General features: G+C 40.7%; 1 protein-coding gene across 1 annotated transcript in view; it reads left to right on the top strand.

Moving 5' to 3' along the window:
* SNTG2 (syntrophin gamma 2) overlaps positions 1–18,861 on the top strand; it is a 522,138-nt gene that overhangs the window by 387,185 nt on the left and 116,092 nt on the right. The window contains exon 9 of the mRNA XM_030555522.1: positions 10,320–10,447. Coding sequence (XP_030411382.1) covers positions 10,320–10,447 — 128 coding nt within the window. The remainder of the gene's footprint in view (positions 1–10,319; positions 10,448–18,861) is intronic.

Genomic DNA, 18,861 nt, shown 5'->3' with positions numbered 1-18,861 from the left:
GCCCCTCCTCCAGTTGCCTCACTATGAAAAATCCCATCTGCAAGGTACAGGAAACTCTTGTGGAGTTGTGATCTTAGACATGCATGTATTGTGGATCCCTAATGCAATCTTCCCACATCATTTCCCCCACCTCTCAACCTTGCATTGTAAAACCAAATTGGCTCTGCTACATCCATGGCCCAGTAGGCTGTGGAGATCCACCCTATGTCTTTATATATAATGAAATAATAAGCCTCATTGTGGAACCCTTTACTCCTTTTGGTGAGCTCTTACTAATGCAGGAAGCCTCATTAAGGTTATTGGAACTAGTTATGCTAGTAAGTGCTCACCGACATAAGGGCGCTACATTCAGATCCATTGTAGGAATGCATACTTTATGTAGAGAGCATGTATATATTGATACATAATATATCATGTGTAGTAACCAATAAAACTCTGTTGTAACAGATGGACACACTAATTATCTTCACTTGTTTGATGATCCCCTTTCTCTCTGCCTGTTTGTTTTGCCTCTCTCAATCTTTGGACCACGGACCATTCTGTGTTTGTACTGTACCTAGCACAACACTTGCCAGAAACAACTAATAATCAACCTAATTTCAAGCTGATAATATATGGTAATATACATGCTATTAAAAAAGTATATTTAACAATTTTAGATATTAGGAAATGCAAAATGGTTTCATTTTTCTATATTTTCACAATTTTTCATTCTTATGGAGAAAGTCTTTCAGTGTTAACATATTTTAACTACTAAATGACCCAATCCTCAATTCTGCCTTCCTTATACTCCCAAAATACCCACAGAAGTCAAACATGGCCATCTTGCCCACATGCTCAGGGTTTAACTGATCGCCATATTTGGAGTCAGGAAAGAATTTTCCTCCAGGGCAGAGTGGCAGAGGCCCTGGATGTTTTTCTCCTTCCTCTGCAACATGGGGCACGGGTCACTTGCTGGAGACTTCTCTGCACCTTGAAGTCTTTAAACCACAATTTGAGGACTTCAATAACTAAGAGATAGGTTAGGGGTTTGTTACAGGAGTGGGTGGGTAAGATTCTGTGGCCTGTGTTGTGCAGGAGGTCAGACTAGATGACCATAATGATCCCTTCTCACCTTAAGTCTATGACTCTATGAAGTCAGAGTTTATGGTAAGCAAAGAGTGCAGGATCACACCCTTAATATTTGTTTTTCATTTTATGATAATATAATAAAAATATATAAAACTTAAAACAATTTTAGGAGGAAAATCTGATTCCAAACAGGTTTCAGTGTAGCTACGTGAATGTGACTCTTCAAAAATTAGATCATAACATGTTGTTACAATTTTGGCTTAGTTGGCCTATACTTTCAAGATTCCATTTGATAAAAATAAATATTTGAGATATTAACCTTGAACACTGTGTTATGGCTGTCAAGGGGCAGCCCTAATTCTGTAAATTACATTACTGGAGAAGATTCAAAATGTTATCTATCTCCCTAGACATGATAATTTTCCTTACAGGGGCCAATGACAGTTTAAAAAAAAAGTTGCCCAAGCTCTGCAGATCACTTTTCACAAGAACATGAAAAGTTGTGAGCTTCCACCAATCTCAGGTTTTGTTTCTCCCCAGGTTCACTGTGAAAGCATGTCTGATTAGTTCTGCTACTTATCAGAGAACTTGCTGCTCAACGCCAATGAGCTATTGTAAAATATGTTTCAAAATTTTACAGAAGCTGTTTCCTAAATTTTCCTCAGCAGTTGAAGTCTGTCCTGAATGAGGGTCACTAGGTGGCCTAACAAGCAGATGCTTGTTCAGTGTTCTGTCTGAAATAAGATTCCTGAATTCAGTCCAATTCCTAATGGACAGACATTAGAAATAAATTGGCATTAAATTGACAGTCTCGTCAGAAAGAGAAAGACTAAGGTGTGAAATGAATATGGAGTATAAATTATGATCTTATCCCAGAGATGGTCCCTAGAGAGCCAAATTTTTTGAAGCTCTTGGAGAGGTAGTATGGAAAGGCTTACAATAATGCAAATGATTTTCAGGGTTGTCAAATCAGCATCTTTAGTAAGCTGTAAATTCTCAACAACAAAACATAGAATTTTCAAAAGCAATCAGTATTGGCCTAACTGCTCCTGCTGAAGTCGAAGGGCTTTTTACCATTCACAACAATGGGAACAGGGATAAACCAATGCTGAGCACTTTAGAAAATCCCAAACTTATAAGAGTAGCTATATAAAATACTTACAGAATAATTTCTATATTACATGTATTTTTTTCTCATTTAGAAAAAATGAGAATAATCAGAAGCTGGTTATAATAAAATTTGAATATCTGCAAGCTTTTGAAATTCTCTCCAGTCCAGTCACCCACATCACTTCTGCTTTCACATGCAATTTCCAAAATTCTTCAAATAAAATTGGAGATAAGCCTAGACCAAAATCCTGGTCTGGTTAAGAATATAAGAATGACCATACTTGATCAGTCCAATATTCCATCTAGCCCAGTGTCCTGGCTTCTGAGAGTGACCAGTGCCCTGTGCTTCAAAGAGAGTGAACAGGTAATCATGAAGTGATCCATCTCGTCACCCTTCCCAGCTTCTGGCAGAGGCTAGGGACACATCAGAGCATGGTTTTGCATCCCTGTCCATCCTGGCTAACAGCCATCTAGGGACCTATCCTCCATGATACTTACCTAGTTCTTTTTTGAACCTTGTTATAGTCTTGGCCTTCACAACATCTTCTGGCAAAGAGTTGACTGTTGTGTGAAGAAATACTTTCTTTTGCTTGTTTTAAACCTGCTGTCTGTTAATTTTATTTGATGACTCCTAGTTCTTGTGTTATGAGGAGTAAATAACACTTATTTATTTACTTTCTCCACACCAGTCATGTTTTTATAGACCTCTATCATATCCCCCTGTAGCAAAGTGAGATTCACCAGTGCAACACCTCCTGCTGCTTATCCTGGGAATTAGCTCTCAAGCATACAGAGCGCTTCCTACTGTCCAGTGTCTCACCTGCCTCAGGCCCCCTATGTCCTTCCCAGACCCTGGTGCCCTTTACTTCAGGGTTCTGCCCCAGCAGTACCACACCACACTCTGGGTCTCCCCTCCCAGGGGAACCTCTCACCCACCTTGCCTCAGTGGCTACTGCCAGTCACCATCTAGGCCTCATTCACTGGGGCAGACTGCAGTCTGTCATGGCCACTCAAGGATGTTGGACCAGCTGCCTCTGCCTGTCTCTGTGCAGCTGCCTCTGCAACCCCAATACCTGTTTTTGCCCTTTTAGCAAGGCCCACAGCCTGGGGATTTACCAGGCTAGAGCTCCCTAGCTCCTCCTGCCTTTCCCCAGCCCTACTCCATTTCCTGAACCCTGAGCTCCCAGGCAGCCCAGTCATCCTCCTCCTTCTCTCCAAAGATGGAGAGAGTGCAACACAGCCCTTGGCTCACAGCACTTTTATAGGGCCAGCTGTTTCCTAATTAGGTGTGGTCCCAGCTGTGGCTCTCTTCCCAATCAGCCTACCCTACTGGCTCCCGGGGCAGCCCTTTCTCAGGGCCGTTTTAATCCCTTCAGGGCCGGAGCAGGGTGACTGCCCTGCTACACTTCCCCTTAGTTGTCTCTTTTCCAAGCTGAAAAGTCCTAGTCTTATTAATCTCTTTTCATATGGAAGCTGTTCCATACCCCTACTCATTTTTGTTGCCCTTTTCTGTATCTTTTCTAATTCCAGTATACCTTTTCTAAGATGGGGTAACCACATCTGCACTTAGTGTTCAAGATGTGGGAGTACCATGGATTTATATAGAGGCAATATATTATTTTTCTGTCTTATTATCTATCCCTTTCTTAATGATTCCTAATATTTTGTTACTTTTTTTGACTGCCACTGCACATAGAGTGGATGTTTTCAGAGAACTATCCACAGTGACTCCAAGATCTCTTTCTTGAGTATTAACAGAATATTTAGACCCCCAGATTTTGTATTGTGGCAAACTGCCAGCACTATTATGATGGGTCTCACACTTTCTCTTCTTTGGGGGGGGGTTCAGGGCACCATTTCTTGCCCCTAAATTGGAATATTAATTGCCCCACTGGTGTCCTAGAGGAGGGGAGTGGAGAGGGAGGGACCTAGGCCCTGAGGATAGCGGTGAACCACTTGAACTGACACTTCCTTCCCTGGGCTACTTCCCTCTCCTGCCCTTCAGCTTGTCGGGGGGCTTCCTGCCCTCCCTCTGCACAAGCCAGGTACCCCTTACCTAGGGTCTAGGACTTCTTAGCCCACCAGAGCACTTCTCCAAACTGTTCTCTGCTCCTACTCCCACACTATCTGATTGAAGCATGAGTTTTTATCATGTGACTGACTGCAAGTGCTCTAATTAATCTATAGCAAACTTTCTTCCCTTTACAGGGAATAATGCTCCCTTCTAACCCTCTCCTGCTGCCCTCTGGCCATGTTGTATCACAGTATGTATAGTTGGAATTATGTTTTCCAATGTGCGTTACTTTGTATTTATCAACATTGAATTTCATCTGTCATTTTCATGCCCAGTTACCCAGTTTTTTGAGATCACTTTGTAACTCTTCGCGGTCTGCTTTGGGTTTAGCAATCTTGAATAGTTTTGTATCATCTGCAAATTTTACCACCTCACAGTTTACCCCTTTTTCCAGATCATTCATAAATATGTTGAACAGCACTGGTTCCAGGACACACCCTGGGGGCACACCAATATTTACCTCTCTCCATTCTGAAAACAGTCCATTTATTCATACCCTTTGTTTCCTATCTTTAACCAGTTACCGGTTATGATATGACAGCTGTTTCTAATCAGATACCAAACCTTTTGCTCCTTTCTCCCTGCTTCCTGAGGGTGCATGGAAAGGCATGGATCTCCTGCAGGGCAGGCAGCCATGTGGGTGTAGTAGTTTGTGCACTCCCCCTACATGCCAGAGAGCTATGCTATACAGAGAATATGCTATGGCTTTATGCAATTTGTACAGTCTAGTGGTAAGTAAATATCTTATTCTAAGTTTTCCAAATTGTGTAAATAGCCCAGTGAAGCCATTATAGGCCTTCTAAACACCATGGCATTCTCCATTCCTTTTCTTTAGTTTAACAAGGTAAAATATGCTTCAAGGTCTATAATATGTATTAGGGGATCTTAATATGTCTGCACAATTTTCTTAGGAAATAGAATATACTTTCTGAAAAATATAGAGGGATGCTTTCTATCCTCCACTACAGTGTGTGTTGGTTAATAAAATGTGGCCTGTTAGTAAGTAAACCCATGGAACAGGGACTACTGTGGCTCCTTTGCATTCTCTTTCTAGTTCTGTATGCTACAGAGTCTCAACACAGACAGTCCAGTCCAGGAAGCTGCTGTTGTCTCTCATGTGCTCCCCACACAGTCAATGTTTGTAGTTCTTGTTACGTGGCAACCATTCCTGCCTGAGCAGAATGATGTGTGGAGGATGGAGGTGCAGCCACTGGTCACAATTACACAACAGCATGGGCCCAGAAGTAACCAGATTTATTGTGGGGCAGAGAGAAGCCAAGGCAGCTAAAAGTGTAAAAAAGATGTGACACCTTTGGTCATGTGCATGATTACAAATGATCATATACCTCAGTAACATGGCAAGAGTCTGTATCCACTGACTCCAGTGGTTACTGTTGCATCTTCTTCTTCCAACCCCCACATTTAAAATAATTAAATGCAAATAAATCAGTAATAGTCATCAGAAAGCTAATACAGCAGGTTAACAAAAAGGGTCATTTGTTCCACTGGTGAGGTGGATCCAACAACCGTAGACTCTGTTTGACATCTGTTCTTTCTGTCATCCTGGATGTCCTCATGAAAGAGAGAGAGAATATTCTCTTTGGTTTTGTTTAGATGTCATCAGTTCTTTTTGGGGTTGTAGAATCTTTGTGTAGATGGTCCAACTGTTATTTGGGCAAATCTGCTTTTTACTTTCAGTTTAGAATTTAACAGTCTCTCCCATTTGCAATTAGAGTAACTGTTTAACATTTTGTTGTACTATATCTTCCATTTTAGTTTCTTAACTTAAAGGTTAATTAAAAAAGGTAATAATTGGAGATATACCAATCTCCTAGAACTGGAAGGGACCTTGAAAGGTCATTTAGTCCAGCCCCCTGCCTTGACTAGCAGGACCAATTTTTTTTGCCCTAGATCCCTAACTGGCCCCCTCAAGGATTAAGCTCACAAGCTTGGGTTTAGCAGGCTAATGCTTAAATCAGTGAGCTATCCCTCCCCCCAATTGTCCTTGACTCAAGTAAAGATCCTGTTACAAAGATATTTTTTCCTTTTGTTGGAATTGGTGAACCTAATGAAGCATTGTGAGGTGGCTAGTCTAACAATGAAAAATATAGATCCTTTGAATCTACCATGGTTTTGCTTAAATCAAGTTCTCTGCTCTATCAACTGACATCTCTGGTGCATAACAAGGTCTTGATGAGGAATGCCTGACATATTAAAGAAAAATGCCTGAGTGAGCCACTTGTGAGTTGTGAGTTCTATTAATAATTCAGCTGGACTCTCATGGTGAGCAAATTAATTTACACAACACCGATGTGTAAACCCAAGCAGTAGTCCATAAAAAACTTACTGTAAGCATTGCGGTTTAATTCAAATAGCTCTGTTCCATTCTTGTACCAAGGTGATTGCGAATTTCATGTGGTTTCAGTGTTTCTTTTCCATTCTGTTTCCTGTATTTATTTCACATTTTACATTAGGCAGCAGTCAGACTGAGCCACAACAGACTTTTTACTTTATTCTTACATTTCTCAATATCCAGATGGATACAGTGAATTATAGTTAGCATTTCCAGTGTTGGACTGGGATATGTCACAATATCATTTATACAGAATTCCAATGTACATAGCAATTTCATCCCAATGGTCCCTGTACATTTTTATGCTTGCAGGATGCATAATTTTTGTATTGGATAGTCATCTAGAATTACTATCTAAAGATAGTAATAGTAGTATTTTGTTTAACATGCATGTTGCAGTAGCTCTTGTGCCAGAACCCCATTATGCTAGGTGCTGTACACAAAGAGTAAATGATGTTTCCTTCCCCAAAGAGTTTTACAATCTAGAAGTTGTTGTGGGTTGCAGTGTTGTCAATCCAAGCAATTTTATCATTAGTCTCATGGTAACTGGTGTTCTTCTTAAATCCTTGTCTCCTAAGGTGCCTGTTATTACATGAGAATACAGCTTTGATTTTTTTTTAAAAAATAAGTGTTTAGCCCTGTTGATTGTAGAGAAAAGCTTTAAAAATGTGAAGTCTAAAAGCTCAAAAAGCAGACACAAATAAAAAGAACCCAGAGTGTATTACTTTTTAAAAGTCTCATGAATTTTAAGGTGTGTTTATTTTTTGTTATTTAGTTTTTTGGGCATCTGACTAATGAATGCTTAGGGTTGGCGATGCTGAGGCTGGGTCATTTTATTTCCTGTTTGATCTTAGTTTAGAAATGTATACTACTCAAGTCATATTTACATCAAAATCTTGTTCTTGAAGCTCTTCTATAAATAACCTGGGATTTGGGAGATCTGGGTTCAGTTCCTTGCTCTGCCACAGATTTTCTTTATGACCCTCAGCAAGTGACTTAGCATCTTTGAAATAGCATCTTCTCTTTGAAATAGCATTGCTATCCCCAGCAGGGTGTGGTGAAGATAAATCAAAATTGTGAAATATTTAATATTACAGTAATGGGGACTGATTAAGTATCTTAGATAACTTTCACTGTTTTTAGGTGCTTTGTAAGAAGCCCCTTGCTGGTTCTGTATTTCACATTTATTAAGCGCTTTTTCAGTTTTCGTGATCGTTTTCTAAGTGGTGCTTCAAACAGTGGTTTCCAAAAGTTTCTAGTTTGTTTGTGCTTCAACTGATTGCTGTCCATAAGCATATTCATGAAATCACTCACAACCGAAACCAATTGCCACCTTTTCTTTCTCAATCTGAGCTCAGTTTTATTGTGTTTTAGTGAGTGCTATACAAGTATATACCTCAGGGCCATCATTTTGCAGAAGAACAGTTCATATTTCATGTGATCTTGTATCAACTGAAATGTTGAGGCTTTTCTTAATTTCAAAGTGTTTCAGTACTTGTGCGTCTGTGACAACTTTTTTAATTCCCCAAAGAATTCTTTTTTAATCGTTCCTGTTCCATTCTGCAGTATCTTCATGCAGTATTTCAAATGAAGGATTTCATTGTGATAAATTAGGGATTGGATATGCTAACATGCTCATGAGTCTCAGTAAAACCTCCTTTCTTAGGTTTGATTTGAGCTCCTTTGTTATTGAATGTGTGTCCTAAATTACTAATCTAATTCAGTTTTTAGCTAGTATTTTATCCTGTTTAATTTAAGGTTTCCTTTGGAATTCTGGGGTACTGATCATTTTCACCCCAAATCAGTAGATCAACAATAATTTCCACTTTACCTAGATCCTCAAAAATCTGAAACGTCTTTGATGCACATTACATGTTGCTGTTATAATGTTGAGGATCCTGCCTTTTGCAGGTATCCCAGGATCCATATATCCAATTCTTCAGGGAGAGAAAATGCCCAGTGTAATGGTTTTGAACAAAATTCTAAAATTGAAATTCACAACATTTACTAGTCCGTAGGTGGATTTTTCCTGCCTTAGGTATAACATGTAATTCAGGATGTTCAAATCTGTGGCTAAATTAGGGTGCCCAGATAGCAAGTGTAAAAAATTGGAACACTTTTTTTGTGGGGGGATTGGAGAGGGAGGGGAATAATTGCCTATATAAGACCAAGCTTCTAATATTGAGACCTTTGGTCACCCTGAGCCCAGGGGTCCCTAACACAGCTCAGCTGACTCGTCCCACTAACCCTGCACTGAAACTGCGGTCCAGACTCACCCAAAGTGGCCACTGACTCTCCTGCCTGGCTTTATAACCACCCCCATCCCTGCTGTGGGAGATAGTTGCGGGGGGCACATGGGAAATTGCACCACATCGAGGCACCACCTGCCCCTGCTCTCTGCCACAGCCCCCTTGGTGCCCTCCCTGCCTCCAGCCACTGCAGGCTGCAAGCCCCAGCCAAATGCCCTTGTTGGATCATGGCTGCTGGCAGGCCACAGCCCAGATGGACTGGCTGAGTGGGGGCAGCATGGCGGGGACTGGGTTGCTATTTACCCCACTGGCTTGCGCAGCACCCAGCACTGAACGGAACCCGCATGCCACAGGGAGTTGTCCGCGTGGTGAGTGGGGAGCAGAGCTATGCAGTCTGTGGGGTGGGGCAGTGCCAGGGACTCCTCTAGCCACCCTGACTGAGGCGGCGGCAGCAGCTCCCCCAGGGGCACCCCCAGTGGTGCTGTGCCGCCGCTCTGGGGCAGGCTTCTCCCCCAGCTCGCTATGCTTCCCGGGTTGCCAGAAGGGTGGCGAGGTGGGGAGTATCAGTGGTGCTTACCTGGGGCGACTCCCAGGAAGCATCCAGCATATCCCTCTGGGTCCTAGGGTCGGATGGGGTGGGGTAGGGGAGCGGAGGGCTCTCTGCCCACTACCACCGCCTGCAAGCCCCACCCCCACAGCTCTGATTGGGCAGAGAGCCCTTCTGCCTTAGTGCCTAGGGACCGCCAGCAAGAAGCTGCCCCAGGAAGCACCACCATGCCAGCCCCAGCACTTTGGCAGTGATGGTGAGTGGTCCCCAATATTGAGACAAAGGGCATCCCGACTGATGTTCAGTCAGGACGCGGGACAAATGTGTTAAAATTGGGACTGTCCCGATAATATCAGGACATCTGGTCACCCTAGGCTAAATGAAGGCATGGGTAAATGTCACAATATATCAGTATATGCAGAATTTGTTGCATGATTGCAGTAGTCCTTACTTCAATATATTTTATGCACTGTTTTTTCTTGACAATTGTATATAGATATTTAAAGGAAAGCACAAATACATTCCAAATAATGTTCTATCCTTTAGTGATTTTATGTTGTAACCAGAAGGAATTTGGATGAAGAAGAATAGGAGATTTATGGGTAGAACACTGACATTAAAATTCAAGTATTTGTATCATCAATTAGAAGTGGGCTTTACATTTTAATTAAAACATAAATGGGTTTTACATCAGACAAATAATAAAATCAAAACACAGGCATAGCACCAAGATCTCTGTTTTGTTTTCACATAAATGCTTATTTTAACTTCTCTCTTAAACTCTGTTTCTTAAAAATTATATTACTATATGTTACTAGTTTTTAAAAGAGCACACAGCCACAAATGCATTTCCATGCATTCTGCACCGTATGATCTGATAGACTGTGCTTACTGATTCTCATTTATTCTCTGCAGGCTCCATCATCGCCCTCCTCACCCATAGCTAATGAACCAAAATATGAGAAGCGCTGGCTAGACACCCTATCGGTTCCTCTGTCAATGGCTCGAATCTCAAGATACAAAGCCGGAACAGATAAATTAAGGTTTGTAATTTGAAAGGGAAAGAAGTGGGTTAACTATCTGCACCTAATTTTTGTTGTGAAGGTATTGGCTGTGGAAGAATTCTTTGACTTGAGAGATGAAAATTTTTAGTTCATATTATTATACAAAACCATGCTGTCTATTTTCTCTTGAGATTTATAACGTGCATAGGAGGACTGTTGAAGACAAAGAAAAAGTTTAAAAGGGCAATAAAAGTAAGTAGGTAAGATAAGGTAAGTAAGTAAAATAGGGTTCCACCAGGTCTTTTTGACAGGTTTTCATACCCCTTTTTTGCCTTACATCCTGTCCTCAGGTTCTGTATCTGGTCACATGCCCTTTTGGAGTGGTCAGCAATTTGGGGGAAAATAGGGGTTTTATTTTTTTTTTCATGGGGAATGTTAGGGATGATTTTGTGTGCATGTGATATTTACACGTGAAAAATAGGTTTTTAGATAATTCAGAAAATAAGGCAGGTTCTGAGAAGAGATAAAAAATAAGGGAGATTATTAAAGAAAGAAGATAATAAAGAGAAGCAAAAAAGATTGATTAAAAACAGAGAGGAAAAATAAAGTTTATTAAAGAAAAGAGGGGGAAAAATAAGGGCTAGTAGTAATACCCTTGATAGGGTCGATCACCATGTATTTTTGACAGGTTTCTGCACACCTTTTTTGCATTTATCCCACCCTCCGAGTCCTATCCACTCGTGCACTTTTAATAAGATCATAGAATCACAGGATTGGAAGGGACCTCCAGACATCTTCTAGTTTAGTTCCCTGAACTCCAGGCAGGACTAAGTATTATCTAGACCATCCCTGCTAGGTATTTGTATAACCTGCTCTTAAAAATCTCTAAATACAGAGATTCCACAACCTCCCTAGGCATTTTATATTCAGTGCTTAACTACCCTGACAGCTAGGAAGTTTTTCCTAATGACCAACCTAAACCTCCCTTGCTGTAATCTAAGACCATTGATTCTTGTACTAATCTCAGAGTTTAACAAGAACAATTATTTGGCTCGTTTAAACAAAAAAACCAACAACAACAACAGATAACTCATACATCTTTTTTAAAAACTGTATTTTTAAAGTGTTGCCTAGAGGAAAACTTTTATAATGAAATCTTTGACTTTATACAAAACACACAGACACACATATATTAACTTAAAAGGAAAAAAACAGCTTATTTAAAACAGTACATAAGAATGCTGTATCTTACCCACTTTTTAAATGCTGTCAACATTTCTTCCTAAAGGGAAAAAAAACGGTTGTAAAGAAGGCTTTAGATGTATACAAAATAACAAAAAAATAGTGCAGGGGGCGGCAACCTTCAACATGCGACCCATCAGGGTAATCCAAAGGCAGGTTGTGAGACATTTTACTTACCTTGACCATCCGCAGGCACGGCCCCCCCACATCTCCCAGTGGCTGCGGTTTAGCCTGAGGAGGAGACACGTTTCAAATCTGTCTCTGAAGAGAAAAAAACAGTAAGAAATTTGTACTGGGAGAGATCTAGAACTCCATCCCCAATGAGCCATATGCAGGAGAATTAACTTCTGTCTCTACTTCTACCTCAGACTGCCTCCTGTGTGATGCTGAGCTAGTCATTTTAGCTAAAATTTTGACAGTTGGTCACTGAGTGTGGGTTCTTCATTTCCTGTGCACCTGACTGGAGGTATCTGGGGCCTGACACTCTAACTGCTGGTGAAGTCAGTGGGAAATGTGAATGCTCAGTACCATTCTCAGTCAGGCAGTATAATCTGGAGGAATGAGCACATGGATGGGAGTCAGGAGAGTGAGCTCTAACCTTGGCTTTTGCCATTGTTTCATTACATGACCTTGAGCAAATCACTTAAGACATCTGGAGGGTGGGATGATAATAATAATTTATCTCCCAGGTAAGTTGTGAAAATACATTCATTAATGTTGGTTATACATGCAGTCACTGTGGGTTTCAAAGAAGAGACTGCAAGGAAATTAATAATTTTTTATTCAGGGTTTGGATGGCATGCATAAGGGATCAGATCGGGCCACACATTGAATGATGAGGATAAAAAGAATTGTTAAATAGTTTGCCTCCTTTCTTGAGCATCATCATCACATGCACTGAATGAGGCATATGTCCCGATTGTATGTGATCATTTATTTAAAGCTATCTTAAAGCAAAAGAGACAGAATTCAGATTGCCTGGGAATTATTTAACTTTCAAGAGCTTGACTCTGCAATCTAAATTATGTTCTTTTAACACCATTGTAATTTTACATTGTACACAAATTTTAGCAGACATTTTATTAAAACATATACACATATACGTATGAATATACACACACATGCCACAGTAATACAAGAAATTTTAACTAATTTGCTGCTTGTGGAGGAAAGGCAGTCCAAGGTTAACCTCCAATAGAAAAATATTTTGAAAATACCTGCCAATTAGTTATTGCCAAAAGGCAAATATTATAATATGAAGAAATATTTTTATAAGCAAGGGAAAACTAAATAATTGGCTAGCATTTTCAGAAGATTTCCCTATAGGAGGTTATAAGATCTTCAGTCTTTAGTAGGTTGTTTAAAAGATTAGTCTTAATTTAATTGTGCCTGCTGGTCTAATGCTGTTTTGAAAAGCTTTTTTGACATTCTTTACATCTTCTCTCAAGGACAAGAGAAAAATTGCTTTGTGCAGCACCAAACACGTTATCTGCACTGAACAAGTAAGAAATGAGTAAGAGGCAATGTAAGAAGTCATGTCTTAGTTTTCTGACAAATTTTTCAGATATTCTGTTTCTTGCTTGTGAATTTGGTTTTTTATACAAACTGTCATAAACAGGGCAGAAGTCAATCCATTTATTCTTGCTGTCTGGCTGTTATAGCAACTTGAAATGACCTTGCTGATCTTATTTGTTGGATTTTTTTAACCATGATTGTTGCAAGCAAGGTGTATTTTCAGTTTTGCTCTCTCTTTCTGTAAATAATCTTTTCTTCAAGCGTTTCGGACAGGTATCTGAACAAAACTGAGATTGTCTGTCATAGGGTTATAAACTATATGAAACTTTACTCAAGTTCATCTTTGCTGTTCCCTTTATAATGTCTTACAAAGAATTTCATGTCAGTGTGTTGTCATTATTGATTATAACACTGTGCTGACCTTTCTTGACTTCTGTTTGTATCAGACATGTTTTGCACTGGTACAGTTATCTACCATGAGAGATGCAGTGTTGCCTAGTGTTCCCTTTGTTTGTTAATCACTCTGGGACTTAGATGGAAGACAGGTGTTTGAATACCTAGAATTAGGTGGCCGTGTGCGTTCTCTGAGGCAGAAACATAGGGCCCTAGGGAACTTTCTCCTTGAAAACTTAGAGGCCAAGTGAGTTTAGGTGCCTACAGAACTTTGACAGGAGTTTTGTGCTTTGCAGTGATCCCAAAATTGTAAAACATGGACTTAGGCACCAATTTCTTTTGTGCATCCAGCCCTATGGCTTTACTGAATGTGTGCATAGTGCAATAGAGACATTGATCCCTGACTGGGACCCTGACGTGCTACTGGAATAAACAGATGATAGTAATTTAAGAATAATGAATAACCTATGCCACTATTCTTCTTGAAGCAAGATCATCCATTTAGTCGCAAATATCTTTGCAAACATGATTTTTCATTATCCAATCAACTCTAGTTCTAAAACACCTGTTGGGATATTTTTCTTGTTAATCATCTTACATTTTCCTTTATCTATCCCCTTACTTTTAATAATACTCCCTTGGTGTTCCCAAATGACTTCTCTCAACATTTAACTCAATATGTTGATTTGCCAATTTGGCTTTGAATATTTTAACATCTGGTCTAGTTTAATTTAAAAGAAATTCACTAGGAATGTGTTACATTTAGCGTACTGGATACTAAATTTCTGCATGAATGAGGATCAGTTAACAAAAGAATATCGGTCAAATCAACATGTAGACTTTTTGGATTCATGTATCTGCCATATTCTGTTAACTTAAAGATGAGAAAAAATGCTATCAGCTAAGTCACTTGGTGTTCATGTGGTCTCTTTGTTACTCTGTATCAATGTTATTGTTATATTATTATAAGAAAACTACAGAATTTGTGAAAGATCGGGGGGTCAGTAAATAGAACCACCCATATCGCTGAGAAAACTTCTGCAGTTGGTGCACAGTATTTCCCATCCCATGAATATCGGAGTGTTTTCAAATTATCACATTGGCAAAACAATTGGTGAATTTGGATTTGAAATATTAATGATGTCTGAGAATTTTTCATGCCAATATTACTGTTCTTAACTGATCACAAGCAGTGTGGTGTTTTTATTTTTAAGAGGGGGAAGAATTGTTTCACCTTTTGTTCTGTTTGCTGGCAATATACCAAATTCTGAAGCACTGTACTGCTGCCTCAGACTTGTTAGGGTGTACTGTTTGCTAGGATAAACATGATTGAAGAAATATGACATCAGTATCCCAGTGCAACACATCATCTGGGAAAACTGAAAAAAAAATGCTTTTTGAATCCTGCAGATAAAGAGGCAGTACACTTTCAGAAAATAAACTGGAAAATTTTCAGACCATTTTCTTTAATGCCTAGTCCATCTTGCAGTGGAACTTAGCTAACTGGAATTTAGTTAAACATTCTGTTGGCAATAAAGAACCCCTCTTGGTGTTGGCCTCACATTGTTTAATGGAGTTAAAGGGGAAATTATGTTCCTGTAGGTATCATTCAAATGGTTCCTACTCCTGGGTCTTGCACTTGTAGCACAAGGCAGAAGGGAAATCCCCTAGCTTTCAAAGGCTGTTGATCCTTTGAGGCACTGGTAAATTTCACATACAAAGCAACGTGCCAGTGCCGCTGTGTCATCTAATATGTTCTGCTTCACTTCACTTAATCTAAAATGTTTATCAGGAACAGAAAGCAAAGTGCTCCCTAACCTCCAAAAATCAGTAGTTCAGCATCGAGCGCTCACTGTGTCCCATTGTGATGCAGTGACTACCTCAGCTTCCCCTCACCACTGTGCCTTGATTTCCCTCTGAGTTGATAGGACATTTTATATTAGCCAGGGATCAATCTTTCTCTCTATCTCTCTCTCTGTAGAAAGACCCCACAATAAGTGCAGCCTATTCTCTGGTCTCTTTCTTACTGGGGAACAGTAGCTACCTTAGGTATTCTGCTTCCTCTTCTCAGTAAATCTTATTTTGTAGCCTGCAGTCACATAATCCCTCAGAACAATGAGTCTCATGGTGTCTTGCTGCTTGAATAGGATTGTGAGATGCCATATACTTTCCTTATGGGACTGTTAAACTGTGCTAGAAATATTTACTTATTTTAATATATGGATACTTGAAAGGCACATATCTCATCCTCTAGGCACTTCTCACAAAATTGTACATAGCACAATTCTTACAAAACCAACTAATTCTGTAGCTTATCCTGTCCACACATACACTGAAGAATTGCTTTAAAAATTCACCATTCTGTACTCTCCTTAAAGGCTGCAGAAAATCATTTGCAGATCAACAAGTTCAGACCTAGCTGATCTCTGGTGTACGTGGGTGCCAAGTTCTTCCACACTTTACTGTTTAATAAACAATAGCTTGAATAATATCCAGAAATCAACAGGCAGCCAATTCAAATCACACAACACCATTCACTGTGAGTTGGGATGTCATGAGCAGAAAATCAGTAATTGAAAACAAATGTTTCATTTCCCAACTCTAAGGGGAAGGTTGGAGAATGGAAAACAGCCAAAAACCATTGAGTACCAAGGGAGATCCCACCTGCCTTGAGAAGAAAGAACTCAGCCAATGCTATATCTTCAGAGAAAACAGTAACACTGTGTACGATACATTTCAATATATGCCTGCCAATACCTTGGACTGGCTGGAAGAAAGACAAAATCGCCTACTACATTTCTCATCTTTCATTTCAATTATTCTCAGATAGTGCTTACTGTGAACACATTTTGGAACACTAACTTCTGCAGCTAATTTAAATTTAGTAGGATGATGTACAGTAATGAAGAGAATCCTTTTAACTTTCTTAGCTGCATTAGACTCTGCAGTGCTGATAGAAGCAAAATAGACTGAAAAGTGACCTTTTTTCATTAAAACAAGTCAATCTGAGTCAGGATAAATATAGAGAAGAGGTTTGATGAATAAGATGCCACCATTTTATACTGTGACTTTCTCCCCCTCTGGTAGGGTCAGGGGTGTGTGGAGGTGTGGAGAAACTGAGGCCATGGCTACACTTACAGTTCTGCAGTGCTGGTAGTTACAGCTGTGTTCATACAGCTGTGTAGGGCCAGCGCTGCAGTGTGGCCACACTGACAGCTACCAGTGCTGCAGTGTGGCCACATTTGCAGCATTTGCAGCGCTGTTGGGAGTGGTGCATTGTGGGCAGCTATCCCAGCATTCAAGTGGCTGCAACGTGCTTTTCAAAAGAGGGGGGTGGGGTAGAATGTGACAGGGAGCATGGGGAGACAGAGAGAGTGGATTTTTGGAGCTGACACTGTTCTCAGCTCCCTGCCTTGCATGTTCTAAGGACTGGAAGACACACAGTGCCTACCTTCAATCATTTTAAAAGTTCTGACCCCTTCCCCCAGCCCTCTCTCATTCACTGAATGCAAATTATGCACTCCTAAATACCCATCAGACCAGATAAGCATCTGCTCAACACGGACTTCCCCCTCCCCCTCTGCCATGTGAGCGTGCTGTTTCTCTCTTCAAGCAAACAGCTGTGAACATTCCAAAGTAATTCCCCTGCCTGCCTCCACTCGCTCAGCAAACAGGAGCTGTGTTTGTTTTTTAAATAAGCAGTTTGGCTGAACTCCGAGCTCCCCCTTTCTTGCGGTTTGTTGTGGACAGGAATTCTGGGATACCTCCTTATACCCCGGAGGCTAATAAAAGCGCTGATGGTGTCCACACTTGCTGACCAGCGCTGCATCACCAGCGCTGGAATCGCTACACCCGAGGCACGACCGGCTGTACAGCCAGCGCTGCAACCAGGGAGTTGCAGCGCTGGCTGTGCTTTGCAAGTGTGGCCACATCCTGAGTTGCAGCGCTGTAACCCCCTCACCAGCACTGCAACTCTACAGTGTAGCCAAGCCCTGAGTCTCCCGCATCCCAGGGATTGCTCTAACCACTGAGCTAAAAGTTATACGATGGGCACCGCAATCTCCTCCTTCTGGCTTCTTGGAAAAAATGGCATAGGCACCTAACTCCAGGAGAGGGTTCACAGCTGAGAATAACAAGCAGAGATAGGTATCTCTTGCAAGGCAGACTTAGGCATCTATCTCAATGAGAGAGGTGGGGCTTAGAACACATTCCTTTTGTCAGTATCTCCCATTGGCAAGCTTCACAGCTTCCCACCTAGTGTGCTGGCTTATATGAATCACAACCCTATTTCTCCCCCTTTTTTTTTTAGTTTGGGAGCCTTTGCTCTTAACTCAGGCTTTGTGAATTGCAGTGATTTACTGGGCATGTAAAAGTTAGATGCTATGATTCTCAGTGTCACAACACCTAGCTTTTATGCATTTAGTCCCTACCTAGAAGATCTTGTAATCTTAGGATAATGATAACATGCAGCAGGTGGATGAAACAAACAAACAGATAGGACTCAGGGAGAGAAAGAGGTAGGAATAATAAATCAGTTTTGTGTATACTAGCTGTGTGCATAATCTAACTTGTCACCTGCCTAGCTGTTATCGACTGGCAGTGTTCTGTATTCCTCTCAGCAGAAATGATTATTTAGAGGGGATGTGGGACAGGATAAGGATACACATTTCTTTTCTGGGAGTCTGCATTGTGCACATGAGAATGATTGCCAGATATTGATGAAAATGTCTGTGAATCCTAAAAGTCTGAGGAATTTTATCTTGAATGATTCATTTGACAACATGTATCAAAAGCGCAATATTCTCTGTTCACGATTCTCTTGTTTCAAAAGTTTCAGTCATCTGGTCAGTGAGTAGAGCCATAACCATGAGCCATGCATGACTATTCACCGAAACAAAAAGCGTCATCCAGTGGTTAGGACAATAGCCAGAGACTTGGGAGACCCAAGTGCTGCTCCCTGCTCCACCACAGGCTGCTGTACAAGACACTTGGGCCAAGATTCTGACAGGTAGTTCAGCTCTTAGCTTTCACTGAGATCAGTAGGAGTTAGCACCTAAATACTTTTGAGGATCTGAGCCTTAGTGTCTCTCTGTTTCATGTCCCCATCTGTAAAATGGAGATGGTAAGAATACATTTCTGTGTCATCTGGATGTTAGGAAGATAAATACCACAACAAAGTTACTGTGCTGCCTGGCAGCATGAGTCAGAGTTTCTTGACACATCCACAGAGAGGATCTCCAATGTCAGGCTGCACCACAGTCTCGAGGTATCTCTGAAACAAATTGCTATGAGTGGAGAACAAA

This window comes from Gopherus evgoodei, chromosome 3 (genome assembly GCF_007399415.2).
Source record: "Gopherus evgoodei ecotype Sinaloan lineage chromosome 3, rGopEvg1_v1.p, whole genome shotgun sequence".
NCBI lineage: Eukaryota > Metazoa > Chordata > Testudines > Testudinidae > Gopherus > Gopherus evgoodei.
This window is presented reverse-complemented; position numbering and strand designations above follow the sequence as displayed.